This window comes from Tachyglossus aculeatus, unplaced genomic scaffold (assembly GCF_015852505.1).
Source record: "Tachyglossus aculeatus isolate mTacAcu1 unplaced genomic scaffold, mTacAcu1.pri scaffold_194_arrow_ctg1, whole genome shotgun sequence".
NCBI classification, from domain to species: domain Eukaryota; kingdom Metazoa; phylum Chordata; class Mammalia; order Monotremata; family Tachyglossidae; genus Tachyglossus; species Tachyglossus aculeatus.
The window spans coordinates 195,038-210,373 of NW_024044910.1; the positions used below are offsets into that span (position 1 = coordinate 195,038).

The 15,336-nt window shown below is 44.9% G+C and overlaps 1 protein-coding gene across 1 annotated transcript in view; it reads left to right on the forward strand.

Moving 5' to 3' along the window:
* The window catches only part of LOC119923409 (cilia- and flagella-associated protein 65-like), a gene marked incomplete at its 3' end in the record, with an annotated part of 198,524 nt that overhangs the window by 148,266 nt on the left and 34,922 nt on the right, over positions 1–15,336 (forward strand). Inside the window, exons 22-23 of the mRNA XM_038742808.1 lie at positions 2,736–2,802; positions 9,792–9,902. Coding sequence (XP_038598736.1) covers positions 2,736–2,802; positions 9,792–9,902 — 178 coding nt within the window. The remainder of the gene's footprint in view (positions 1–2,735; positions 2,803–9,791; positions 9,903–15,336) is intronic.

Below are 15,336 nucleotides of genomic sequence, written 5' to 3' on the forward strand. Positions count from 1 at the left end.
GAAGTACAAGTCAGCAACAAATGGAGACAGTCCCTACCCAACAACGGGCTCACAGTCTAGAGGGGGGAGAGGGACAACAAAACAAAATAGGTAGACAGGTGTCAAAATCGGCAGAACAAATAGAGCTATGTGCACATCATTCCCAAAATAAATAAATAGTAAATATGTACAAGTAAAATAAACAGAGTAATAAATCTGTACAAATATATGCAAGTATTTGTCAAGTGCCTACCGTGTACCAAGGCACTGTACTAAGCGCTGGAGTGGTTACTAAGTGCTAGAGTGGAGGCCTTCCCAGACTGAGCCCCCTCCTTCCTCTCCCCCTCCCCATCTCTCCTGCCTTCCCCTCCCCACAGCACCTGTATATATGTATAGATGTTTGTACGTATTTATTACTCTATTTATTCATTTATTTTATTTGCACATATTTCTTCTATTTATTTTATTTTGTTAATATGTTTGGTTTTGGTCTCTGTCTCCCCCTTCTTGACGGTGAGCCCACTGTTGGGTCAGGACCGTCTCTATATGTTGCCAACTTGTACTTCCCAAGCGCTTAGTCCGGTGCCCTGCACACAGTAAGTGCTCAATAAATACGTTTGAATGAATGAATGAATGAAGTCAGAAGGATCTGGGTGCTAATCCCGGCTCTGCCACATGTCTGCTGTGTGACCTTGGGCAAGTCTAGACTGTGAGCCCGTTGTTGGGTAGGGACCGTCTCTATATGTTGCCGATTTGTACTTCTCAAACGCTTAGAACAGTGCTCTGCACACAGTAAACACTCAATAAATACAATTGAATGAATGAATGAATGATTTGTACTTCCCAAGTGCTTAGAACAGTGCTCTGCACACAGTAAGAGCTCAATAAATACGAATGAATGAATGAATGAATGAATGAATGAATGAAAGCACGGGCTTTGGAGTCAGAGGTCATGGGTTCAAATCCCGGCTCTGCCAATTGTCAGCTGTGTGACTTTGGGCAAGTCACAGAACTTCTCTGGGCCTCAATTTCCTCATCTGTAAAAATGGGGATGAAGACTTTGAGCCCCCCGTGGGACAACCTGATCACCGTGTAATCTCCCCACTGCTTAGAACAGTGCTTTGCACATAATAAGCGCTTAATAAATGCCATCATTATCATTCACGTCTCTGGGCCTCAATTCCCTCATCTGGGAAAATAATAATAATAATTTTGGTATTTGTTAAGCGCTTACTATGTGCCAAGCACTGTTCTAAGCACTGGGGGAGATACAAGGTGATCAGGTTGCCCCACGTGGGGCTCCCCGTCTTAATCCCCATTTTCCAGATGAGGGAACTGAGGCCCAGAGAAGTGAAGTGACTTGCCCAAAGTCACACAGCTGATAAGTGGTGGAGCTGGGATTAGAACCCACGACCTCTGACTCCCAAGCCCGTGCTCTTTCATAATAATAATGGCATTTATTAAGCACTTTCTATGTGCAAAGCACTGTTCTAAGCGCTGGGGGAGATACAAGGTGATCAGGTTGTCCCACGTGGGGCTCCCAGTCTTAATTTCCATTTTCCAGATGAGGGAACTGAGGCCCAGAGAAGTGAAGTGACTTGCCCAAAGTCACCCAGCTGACAAGTGGTGGAGCCGGGATTAGAACCCATGACCTCTGACTCCAAAGCCCGGGCTCTTTCCACCGAGCCACGCTGCTTCTAAACAAGGATTGAGCCTGCGAGCCCCAGCATAGTATAGTGGGTAGAGCCCGGGCCTGAGAATCAGAAGGTTGTGGGTTCTATATGTTGCCGATTTGTACTTCCAAACGCTTAGAACAGTGCTCTGCACACAGTAAGCGCTCAATAAATACGATTGAATGAATGAATGAATGAATGAATGAATGAAGTCAGAAGGATCTGGGTGCTAATCCCGGCTCCGCCACATGTCTGCTGTGTGACCTTGGGCAAGTCTAGATTGTGAGCCCATTGTTGGATAGGGACTGTCTCTATATGTTGCCAATTTGTACTTCCAAATGCTTAGAACAGTGCTCTGCACACAGTAAGCGCTCAATAAATACGATTGAATGAGTGAATGATTGAATTAATGAATGAATGAATGAATGAAGTCAGAAGGATCTGGGTGCTAATCCCGGCTCTGCCACGTGTCTGCTGTGTGACCTTGGGCAAGTCTAGCCTGTGAGCCCATTGTTGGGTAGGGACTGTCTCTAGATGTTGCCGATTTGTACTTCCAAACGCTTAGAACAGTGCTCTGCACACAGTAAGTGCTCAATAAATACGATTGAATGAATGAATGAATGAATGAATGAATGAAGTCAGAAGGATCTGGGTGCTGATCCCGGCTCTGCCACGTGTCTGCTGTGTGACCTTGGGCAAATCTAGATTGTGAGCCCATTGTTGGATAGGGACTGTCTCTATATGTTGCCGATTTGTACTTCCAAATGCTTAGAACAGTGCTCTGCACACAGTAAGCGCTCAATAAATACGATTGAATGAGTGAATGATTGAATTAATGAATGAATGAATGAATGAAGTCAGAAGGATCTGGGTGCTAATCCCGGCTCCGCCACGTGTCTGCTGTGTGACCTTGGGCAAGTCTCGCCTGTGAGCCCATTGTTGGGTAGGGACCGTCTCTATGTGTTGCCGATTTGTACTTCCAAATGCTTAGAACAGTGCTCTGCACACAGTAGGCACTCAATAAATACGATTGAATGAGTGAATGAATTTAATCCCCTAACTTTGTGTCCACCCCGCTTCTAGGCACTGCTTTACTGGGACGGACCGCTTACCTGTGCTGCTCAAAGTGTCCCAGGGCCGGGAGATCCTGGTAAGGGGGACCCCACCCCATCCCCAGCCCCCCGCCCCCCCCCAGTCATCCCCACCCAGAGGACAACCCCAACCCTTAGAACAGTGCTCAGCGCTTAAAACAGTGCTTTGCACATAGTAAGCGCTTAATAAATGCCATCATTATTATTATTATCCCGGGGAGCAAGGCTACATCTCATCCCCCTTCCTCCCCATATCTGACAGACCCTGACTCTTCCCCCCGCCATTCAAAGCCTTATCAAAGGCCCACCTCCTCCGGGAGAACTTCCAATCAATAAATCAATCAATCGTATTTATTGAGCGCTTACTGTGTGCAGAGCACTGGACTAAGCGCTTGGGAAGTCCAAGTTGGCAACATATAGAGACGGTCCTTACCCGACAGTGGGCTCCCAGTCTAGAAGACTTCCCTGACTAAGCCCCCCTTTCCTCTTCTCTCATTCATTCCTTCATTCAATCGTATTTATTGAGCACTTACTGTGAGCAGAGCACTGGACTAAGCGGTAATCCCTCCTGCGTCACCCTAACTCGCCCCCTTTCTTCATTCAGTCATTCATTCAATCGTATTTATTGAGCGCTTACTGTGTGCAGAGCACTGGACTAAGCGGTACTCCTTCCTGCGTCACCCTGACTCGCCCCCTTTCTTCATTCATTCATTCATTCAATCGTATTTATTGAGCGCTTACTGTGTGCAGAGCACTGGACTAAACGCTTGGGAAGTACAAGTCGGCAACATCTAGAGACGGTCCCTACCCAACAGCGGGCTCACAGGCTAGAAGGGGGAGACAGACGACAAAACAAAACATATTAGCCCACTGTTGGGTAGGGACCGTCTCTATATGTTGCCAACTTGTACTTCTCAAGTGCTTAGTCCAGTGCTCTGCACACAGTAAGTGCTCAATAAATATGATCAAATGAATGAATGAATATTAACAAAATAAAATAAATAGAATAAATATGTACAAATAAAATAGAGTAATAAATACATACAAACATATATACATGCATTCATTCATTCAATCATATTTATTGAGCACTTACTGTGTGCAGAGCACTGGACTAAGTGCTTGGGAAGTACAAGTCGGCAACATCTAAAGATGGTCCCTACCCAACAGTGGGCTCACAGTCTAGAAAGGGGAGACAGAGAACAAAACAAAACATATTGACAAAATAAAATAAATAGAATAAATATGTACAAATAAAATAGAGTAATAAATACGTATAAACATATATACATTCATTCTTTCATTCATTCAATCGTATTTATTGAGAGTTTATTGTGTGCAGAGCACTGTACTAAGCACTTGGGAAGTACTAGTTGGCAACATATAGAGACGGTCCCTACCCAACAGTGGGCTCACACTCTGGAAGGGGAAGACAGACAACAAAACAAAACAGATTAACAAAATAAAATTAATAGAATAAATATGTATAAATAAAATAGAGTAATAAGTACGTACAAGCATATATACATTCATTCATTCAATCATATTTATTGAGCGCTTACTGTGTGCAGAGCACTGGACTAAGCGCTTGGGAAGGACAAGTTGGCAACATATAGAGACGGTCCCTACCCAACAGTGGGCTCACAGTCTAAAAGGGGGAGACAGAGAAGAAACCAAAAAGATATTAATAAAATAAAATAAATAGAATAAATATGTACAAATAAAATAAATCAATAAATAGAGTAATAAATACGTACAAACCTATATACATTCACTCATTCATTCATTCATTCAATCGTATTTCTTGAGCACTTACTGTGTGCAGAGCACTGTACTAAGCGCTTGGGAATTACAAGTTGGCAACATATAGAGACGGTCCCTACCCAACAGCGGGCTCACAGGCTAGAAGGGGGAGACAGAGAACAAAACCAAACATACTAACAAAATAAAATAAATAGAATAGATATGTACAAGTAAAATAGAGTAATAAATATGTACAAACATATATACATTCATTCATTAATTCAATCATATTTATTGAGCGCTTACTGTGTGCAGAGCACTGGACTAAGCACTTGGGAAGTCCAAGTTGGCAACATCTAGAGACGGTCCCTACCCAACATTCATTCATTCATTTAATTGTATTTATTGAGCGCTTACTGTGTGCAGAGCACTGGACTAAGCGCTTGGGAAGCACAAGTTGGCAACATACAGGGACGGTCCCTGCCCAACATTCATTCATTCAATCGTATTTATTGAGCACCTACTGTGTGCAGAGCACTGGACTAAGCGCTTGGGAAGTCCAAATTGGCAACATATAGAGACGGTCCCTACCCAACATTCATTCATTCATTCAGTCGTATTTATTGAGCGCTTACTGTGTGCAGAGCGCTGTACTAAGCGCTTGGGAAGTCCAATTTGGCAACCTGTAGGGACAGTCCCTACCCAACATTCATTCATTCATTCAATTGTATTTATTGAGCACTTACTGTGTGCAGAGCACTGTACTAAGCGCTTGGGAAATACAAGTTGGCAACATATAGGGACGGTCCCTACCCAACAGCGGGCGGGCTCACAGTCTAGAAGGGGGAGACAGACAACAAAACAAAACATATTAACAAAATAAAATAAATAGAATAAATATGTACAAATAAAATAGAGTAATAAATACGTACAGACATATATACATATATACATATCCAAGAGCACTGTACTAAGTGCTTGGGAGAGGACAATCAATATATCAGACACATTCCCTGCCCCCAAATAGCTTATTCCTTGGGCACTGACAGTATCCAGAGCACTGTACTAAACGCTTGGGAGAGGACAGTAGAACAATAAACAGACCCATTCCCCGCCCACAAAGAGCTCACAGTTTAGAGTGTGCAGAGCACTGTACTGAGCGCTTCGGAGAGGACGGTTGTGGGCAGGGATTGTCGCTATTGCTGAATTGCCCTTTCCAAGTGCTTAGCACAGTGCTCCGCACGCAGTAAGCGCCCAATAAATACGAGTGAATGAATGAATGAATGCCCACCACAAGCTTATTTATTGAGCGCCGACTGTATCCAGAGCACTGTACTAAGCGCTTGGGAGAGGACCATAGAATACTATATCAGACACATTCCCTGCCCACAGCGAGCTTATTTATTGAGCGTCGACTCGATCCCGAGCACTGTACTAAGCGCTTGGGAGAGGACCGTAGAATACTATATCAGGCACATTCCTTGCCCACAGTGAGCTTATTTATTGAGCATTGACTGTATCCTGAGCACTGTACTAAGCGCTTAGGTGAGGACAGTAGAATACTATATAATACAGACACATTCCCTGCTCATAATGAGCTTATTTATTGAGCGCTGACTCTATCCCGAGCACTGTACTAAGCGCTTGGGAGAGGACCATCGAATACTATATCAGACACATTCCCTGCCCACAGCGAGCCTATTTATTGAGCGTCGACTCGATCCCGAGCACTGTACTAAGCGCTTGGGAGAGGACCGTAGAATACTATATCAGACACATTCCTTGCCCACAGTGAGCTTATTTATTAAGCATTGACTGTATCCTGAGCACTGTACTAAGCGCTTAGGTGAGGACAGTAGAATACTATATAATACAGACACATTCTCTGCCCATAATGAGCTTATTTACTGAGCGCTGACCCTATCCCGAGCACTGTACTAAGCGCTTGGGAGAGGACCGTAGAATACTATAGCAAACACATTCCCTGCCCACAGTGAGCTTATTTATTGAGCATCGACTGTATCCTGAGCACTGTACTAAGCGCTTGGGAGAGGACTGTAGAATACTATATCAGACACATTCCCTGCCCACAGTGAGCTTATTTATTGACCATCGACTGTATCCTGAGCACTGTACTAAGCGCTTGGGAGAGGACAATCGAACACTATAATAGTCACATGCCCTGCCCACAGTGAGCTTATTTATTGAGCACCGACTGTATCTTGAGCACTGTATTAAGCGCTTGGGAGAGGACAGTAGAATACCAGATAAGACACATTCCCTGCCCACAACGAGCTTATTTATTGTCGACTGTATCCTGAGCACTGTACTAAGCGCTTGGGAGAGGATCATCGAACACTGTAACAGTCACATTCCCTGCCCACAGTGGGCTTATTTATTGATCACCGACTGTTTCCTGAGCACTGTATTAAGCGCTTGGGAGAGGACATTAGAATACCAGATAAGACACATTCCCTGCCCACAACGACCTTATTCATGTCGACTGTATCCTGAGCACTGTGCTAAGCGCTTGGGAGAGGACAATCGAACACTATAACAGTCACATTCCCTGCCCACAGTGAGATTATTTATTGAGCACCGACTGTATCCCGAGCACTGTATTAAGGGCTTGGGAGAGGACAGTAGAATACCAGACAAGACACATTCCCTGCCCACAACGAGCTTATTCATTATCAACTGTATCCTGAGTGCTGTACTAAGCGCTTGGGAGAGGACAGTCGAACACTATAACAGTCACATTCCCTGCCCTCAGTGAGCTTATTTATTGAGCACCGACTGTTTCCTGAGCACTGTATTAAGCGCTTTGGAGAGGACATTAGAATACAAGATAAGACACATTCCCTGCCCACAACGAGCTTATTTATTGTCGACTGTACCCTGAGCACTGTGCTAAGCGCTTGGGAGAGGACAATCGAACACGATAACAGTCACATTCCCTGCCCACAGTGAGCTTATTTATTGAGCACCGACTGTATCCTGAGCACTGTATTAAGCACTTGGGAGAGGACAGTAGAATACTAGATCGAACATATTCCCTGCCCACAATGAGCTTATTTATTGTCGACTGTATCCTGAGCGCTGTACTCAGCGCTTGGGAGACGACACTCGAACACTATAATAGTCACATTCCCTGCCCACAGTGAGCTTATTTATTAAGCACCGACTGTATCCCGAGCACTGTATTAAGCATTTGGGAGAGGACAGCAGAATACCAGATCAGACACATTCCCTGCCCACAACGAGCTTATTTATTGTCGACTGTATCCTGAGCACTGTACTAAGCGCTTGGGAGAGGACAATCGAACATTATAACAGTCACATTCCCTGCCCACAGTGAGCTTATTTATTGAGCACCGACTGTATCTTGAGCACTGTATTAAGCGCATGGGAGAGGACTGTAGAATACCAGATCAGACACATTCCCTGCCCACAACGACCTTATTCATGTCGACTGTATTCTGAGCACTGTGCTAAGCGCTTGGGAGAGGACAATCGAACACTATAACAGTCACATTCCCTGCCCACAGTGAGATTATTTATTGAGCACCGACTGTATCCCGAGCACTGTATTAAGGGCTTGGGAGAGGACAGTAGAATACCAGACAAGACACATTCCCTGCCCACAACGAGCTTATTCATTGTCGACTGTATCCTGAGTGCTGTACTAAGCGCTTGGGAGAGGACAATCGAACACTATAACAGTCACATTCCCTGCCCACAGTGAGCGTATTCATTGAGCACCGACTGTATCCCGAGCACTGTATTAAGCGCTTGGGAGAGGACAGTAGAATACCAGATAAGACACATTCCCTGCCCACAGTGAGCTTATTCATTGTCGACTGTATCCTGAGCACTGTACTAAGCGCTTGGGAGAGGACAATCGAACACTATAACAGTCACATTCCCTGCCCACAGTGAGCGTATTTATTGAGCACCGACTGTATCCCGAGCACTGTATTAAGCGCTTGGGAGAGGACAGTAGAATACCAGATAAGACACATTCCCTGCCCACAGTGAGCTTATTCATTGTCGACTGTATCCTGACCACTGTGCTAAGCACTTGGGAGAGGACAAGCGAACACTATAGCAGTCACATTCCCTGCCCACAGTGAGCTTATTTATTGAGCACTGACTGTATCCCGAGCACTGTATTAAGCGCTTGGGAGAGGACAGTAGAATACCAGATCAGATACATTCCCTGCCCACAACGAGCTTATTTATTGAGCACCGACTGCATCCTGAGCACTGTACTAAGCGCTTGGGAGAGTACAATCAAACACTATAACAGTCACATTCCCTGCCCACAGTGAGCTTATTTATTGAGCACCAACTGTATCCCGAGCACTGTATTAAGCGCTTGGGAGAGGACAGTAGAATACTAGATTGGACATATTCCCTACCCACAATGAGCTTATTAATTGTCGACTGTATCCTGAGTGCTGTACTAAGTGCTTGGGAGAGAACACTAGAACACTATAATAGTCACATTCCCTGCCCACAATGAGCTTATTTATTGTCGACTGTATCCTGAGCACTGTACTAAGCGCTTGGGAGAGGACAATCGAACGCTATAACAGTCACATTCCCTGCCCACAGTGAGCTTATTTATTGAGCACCGACTGTATCCTGTGCACTGTATTAAGCACTTGGGAGAGGACAGTAGAATACTAGATCGAACATATTCCCTGCCCACAACGACCTTATTTATTGTCGACTGTATACTGAGTGCTGTACTAAGCGCTTGGGAGAGGCCCGTGGAATACCAGATCAGACACATTCCCTGCCCACAAAGAGCTTATTTATCGAGCGCCGGCCTGTATCCAGAGCACCGTACTAAGCGCTTGGGGAGAGGCAGCGTGGCTCAGTGGAAAGAGCGCCGGCTTGGGAGTCAGAGGTCACGGGTTCAAATCCCACCACCCCCACATGTCTGCTGTGTGACCTGGGGCAAGCCACTTCACTTCTCCGTGCCTCAGTTCCCTCAGCTGGAAAATGGGGATGAAGACCGGGAGCCCCACAGGGGACCACCTCATCTCCTTGTGTTCCCCCCCAGCGCTTAGACCAGTGCTTTGCTCATAGTAAGGGCTTAACAAATGCCATTATTATTATTAGGCACATAGTAAGCACTTAACAAATACCAACAATATTATTATTATTATTATTATTATTATTATTATTATTATTATTATTATTATTATTATCATTGGGGAGGGGGGCAGTCAAACAGTAAGCAGCCCCAGTCCCTCCTCATGGTCCAAACTCAAGCGTCCATCTGTGTCCTCGGCAGCTGAACTTCGTGGGAGTGACAGTGACTCCGGGACGGGGCCTCCTCCACTTCTCCTCGGCCGAGCACCAGTTCACCCCAGTGGCCATCGGCACCTCTCTCCCCCCTCGGCAGGTCAGGGGGGGCGTCTACTACTGGTTGGGGTTAGTCCAGTGCTCTGCACATAGTAAGCGCTCAATAAATACGATTGATTGATTGATTGATTGATTGGGGTCTCGGGGCGGCCCCAGGCCGCAGCCCCAGGTTGGAGAAATAGTCCTTTGTTCATTCGGTCGGATTCACTGAGCGCTTACTACGGAGGATGGTTATTGAGCGCTCACTTAGTAAGCGCTCAATAAATACTGATGATGATGATGATATATATGTATATATGCTTGTACTTTTTTTTACTCTATGTATTTATTTAATTTATTTGTCCATATCTATTCTATTTATTTTATTTTGTCAGTATGTTTGGTTTTGTTCCCTGTCTCCCCCTTTTAGGCTGTGAGCCCACTGTTGGGTAGGGACTGTCTCTAGATGTTGCCAATTTGGACTTCCCAAGCGCTTAGTCCAGTGCTCTGCACATAGTAAGCGCTCAATAAATACGATTGATGATGATGATGATGCAATCATATTTATTGAGCGCTTACTGTGCGCAGAGCACTGGACTGAGCGCTTGGGAAGGACAAGCTGGCAACATCTAGAGACGGTCCCCACCCGACAGCGGGCTCACGGGCTAGAAGGGGGAGACGGACAGCGAAACAAAACATGTTGACAAAATCATCATCATCAATTGTATTTATTGAGCGCTTACTGTGTGCAGAGCACTGTACTAAGCGCTTGGGAAGTCCAAGTTGGCAACATGTAGAGACGGTCCCTACCCAACAGCGGGCTCCCAGTCTAAAAGGGGGAGACAGAGAACAAAACCAAACGTACTAACAAAATAAAATAAATAGAATAGATATGGACGAGAGAAAATAAACAGAATATATACAAGTAAATAGAGTAATAAATATGTACAAACATATATCTATTCATTCAATTGGATTTATCGAGCGCTTACTGTGTGCAGAGCACTGGACTAAGCGCTTGGGAAGTCCAAGTTGGCAACATCTAGAGACGGTCCCTACCCAACAGCGGGCTCACGGTCTAGAAGGGGGAGACAGACAGCAAAACAAAACATGTTAACAAAATAAAATAAACAGAATATATACAAGTAAATAGAGTAATAAATATGTACAAACATATATCCATTCATTCAATCGGATTTATCGAGCGCTTACTGTGTGCAGAGCACTGGACTAAGCGCTTGGGAAGGACAAGTTGGCAACACATAGAGACGGTCCCTACCCAACAGCGGGCTCACGGTCTAGAAGGGGGAGACAGAGAACAAAACAAAACATATTAACAAAATAAAATAAGTAGAATAAATATGTACAAATAAAATAAGTAAATAAATAAAGCGCTTACTAACATGCAACTTACATGTTGCCAACTTGTACTTCCCAGGCGCTTAGTCCAGTGCTCTGCACACAGTAAGCGCTCAATAAATACGATTGATTTGATTGATTACTAAGATGAGGGAACTGAGGCCTAGAGAATAATAGTAATAATAATAATAATAATAATAATAATAATAATAATAAAAATGATGATGGTGGTGTTTGTTAAGCACTTACTATGTGCCTAGCACTGTTCAAAGCGCTGGGGGACATACGAGGTCATCAGGTTGTCCCCCGTGGGGCTCACAGTCTCAGTCCCCATTTTACAGATGAGGTAATTGAGGCCTAGAGAATAATAATAATAATGATGATGGTGATGATGGTGATGATGGGATGATGTACTTCCCAAGCGCTTAATACAGCACACAGTAAGCGCTCAATAAATGTGATTGATTGATTGATCAGGTTGTCCCCCGTGGGGCTCACAGTCTCAGTCCCCGTTTTACAGATGAGGGAACTTAGGCCTAGAGAATAATAATAATAATGATGATGGTGTTTTTTAAGCGCTTACTATGTGCCAAGCACTGTTCAAATCACTGGGGGAGATATGAGGTGATCAGGTTGTCCCCCGTGGGGCTCACAGTCTCAGTCCCCATTTTACAGATGAGGTAACTGAGGCCTAGATAATAATAATAATAATAATAATAATAATAATAATAATCATGGTGTTTGTTAAGCGCTTACTATGTGCCGAGCACTGTTCTAAGCGCTGGGGGAGATACGAGGTCATCAGGTTGTCCCCCGTGGGGCTCACAGTCTCAGTCCCCATTTTACAGATGAGGTAACTGAGGCCTAGAGAATAATAATAATAATAATGATGGTGTTTGTTAAGCGCTTACTATGTGCCAAGCACTGTTCTAAGCGTTGGGGTGATACGAGGTCATCAGGTTGTCCCACGTGGGGCTCACAGTCTCAGTCCCCATTTTACAGATGAGGGAACTGAGGCCTAGTGAATAATAATAATAATGATGACGGTGTTTGTTAAGCGCTTACTATGTGCCGAGCACTGTTCTCAGCACTGGGGGAGATACGAGGTCATCAGGTTTTCCCCCGTGGGGCTCACAGTCCCAATCCCCATTTTACAGATGAGGTAACTGAGGCCTAGAGAATTATAATAATAATAATGATGGTGCTTGTTAAGCGCTTACTATGTGCCAAGCACTGTTGAAAGCGCTGGGGGAGATACGAGGACATCACGTTGTCCCCTGTGGGGCTCACAGTCTCAGGCCCCATTTTACAGATGAGGTAACTGAGGCCTAGAGAATAATAATAATAATAATGATGGTGTTTGTTAAGCGCTTACTATGTACCGAGCACTGTTCTAAGCGCTGGGGGAGACATGGGGTCATCAGGTTGTCTCCCGTGGGGCTCACAGTCCCAGTCCCCATTTTACAGATGAGGTAACTGAGGCCTAGAGAATAATAATAATAATGATGATGGTGTTTGTTAAGCGCTTACTATGTGCCGAGCACTGTTCAAAGCGCTGGGGTAGATACAAGGTGATCAGGTTGTCCCACGTGGGGCTCATAGTCTTCATCCCCGTTTTCCAGATGAGGCAACTGAGGCCCAGAGAAGTGAAGCGACTGGCCCAAAGTCCCACAGCTGACAAGTGGCAGAGCCGGGATTAGAACCCACGACCTTTGACTCCTAAGCCTGGGCTCTTGACACTAGGCCACGCTGCTTCTCTGGGTGCAGAGCACTGTACTAAGCGCTTGGGACGGGATGGCAGTGTTTGGCACGTAGTAAGCACTTACAAAAATACCACAGTTATTATTAGAGAAGTAGCGTGGCTTAATGGGTAGAGCCCAGGCCTGACAGTCGGAAGGACCTGGGTTCTAATCCTGGCTCCGCCACATTAAAAAAAAAAAATAATGATGGCATTTGTTAAGCGCTTACTATGTGCCAAGCACTGTTCTAAGCGCTGGGGAGGTTCCAAGGTGATCAGGTTGTCCCACGGGGGGCTCACAGTCTTCATCCCCATTTTCCAGATGAAGGAACTGAGGCCCAGAGAAGTGAAGTGACTTGCCCAAAGTCACCCAGCTGACAGTTGGCAGAGCCGGGATTCGAACCCGTGACCTCTGACTCCCAAACCCGTGATTTTCCCACTGAGCCACGCTGCTTCTCCAAAGTTAGAGAAGGACCTGGGTTCTAATCCCATCTTTACCATATGACAGTAATGATAATAATTGTGGTATTTTTTTGAGTGCTTACTATGCGCCAGGCACTGTACTAAGCGCCGGGGTGGAAACAAGTCGATCAGGTTGGACAAAGCTTGAGACTCACAGTCTCAATCCCCATTTTCTAGATGAGGAAACTGAGGCCCAGAGAGGTGAAGTGACTTCCCCAAGGCCTCACAGCATCATCATCAATCGTATTTATTGAGCGCTTACTATGTGCAGAGCACTGTAGGCAAGTGGCAGAGCCGGGGTTAGAATCCACTCGTCTCCCGTGTGACTTGGGCACGTCGTTTCACTTCTCTTGGGCCTCAGTTCCCCCATCTGTAAAATGGGGATTAAGAGTGTGAGCCCCCCGTGTGGGACAGGGGCTGTGGCCAAGCTGTGTGACCTTGGACAAGTCGATTGTCTTCTCTGTGCCTCAGTTACCTCACTTTACCCGGGCCTCGGAGTCGGAAGGGCCGGAGTTCGGATCCCGGCCCTGCCGCATTCCGGCTGTGTGGCCTTGGGCAAGTTGCTTCACTTCTCTTTGCCTCATTTACCTCATCTGTAAAATGGAGATTAATAATAATAATAATAATAATAGTATTTGTTAAGATCTTCAGTAAGATCTTAATAAATACGATTGATTGATTGACAACTTGATCAGCTTGTATCCCCCCCAGCGCTTTGAACAGTGCCCTTAACAAATGCCGACGTTATTATTATTAATGCGTCTCTCGTTATTTTGTCTAGTAAATAAGCGCTTAGTACAGTGCTCTGCACACAGTAAGCGCTCAATAAATACGATTGATGATAGTAATAATAATAATAATAATGGCATTTATTAAGCACTTACTAGGGGCAAAGCACTGTTCGAAGCGCTGGAACAGTCTAGTCTGGTGTTGTTTTGCACACAGTAAGCGCTCAGTAAGTAGGATTGATGAAATAATAATAATAATAATAATAATAATAATGATGGCATTTATTAAGCGCTTACTATGTGCAAAGCACTGTTCTAAGCGCTGGGGATGTTACGTGGTGATCAGGTTATCCCACGTGGGGCTCACCGTCTCAATCCCCATTTTACAGATGAGGTAACTGAGGCCCAGAGAAGTGAAGTGACTTCCCCAAGGCCTCACAGCAGACAAGTGGCAGAGCCGGGGTTAGAATCCACTCGTCTCCTGTGTGACTTGAGGAAGTCATTTCACTTCTCTGGGCCTCAGTTCCCCCATCTGTAAAATGGGGATTAAGAGTGTGAGCCCCCCGTGTGGGACAGGGACTGTGGCCCAGCTGTGTGACCTTGGACAAGTCGATTGTCTTCTCTGTGCCTCAGTTACCTCACTTTACCCGGGCCTCGGAGTCGGAAGGGCCGGAGTTCGGATCCCGGCCCTGCCACGTTCCGGCTGTGTGACCTTGGCCAAGTTGCTTCACTTCTCTTTTTGCCTCATTTACCTCATCTATAAAATGGAGATTATTAATAATAATAATAATAATAATAATAATAATAGTATTTGTTAAGATCTTCAGTCAGATCTTAATAAATACGATTGATTGATTGACAACTTGATCAGCTTGTATCCCCCCCAGCGCTTCGAACAGTGCCCTTAACAAGTGCCGACGTTATTATTATTAATGCGTCTCTCGTTATTTTGTCTAGTAAATAAGCGCTTAGTACAGTGCTCTGCACACAGTAAGCGCTCAATAAATACGATTGATGATAGTAATAATAATAATAATAATGGCATTTATTAAGCACTTACTAGGGGCAAAGCACTGTTCGAAGTGCTGGAATGGTCTAGTCTAGCGTTGTTTTGCACACAGTAAGCGCTCAGTAAATAGGATTGATGAAATAATAATAATAATAATAATGATAATGATGGCATTTATTAAGCGCTTACTATGTGCAAA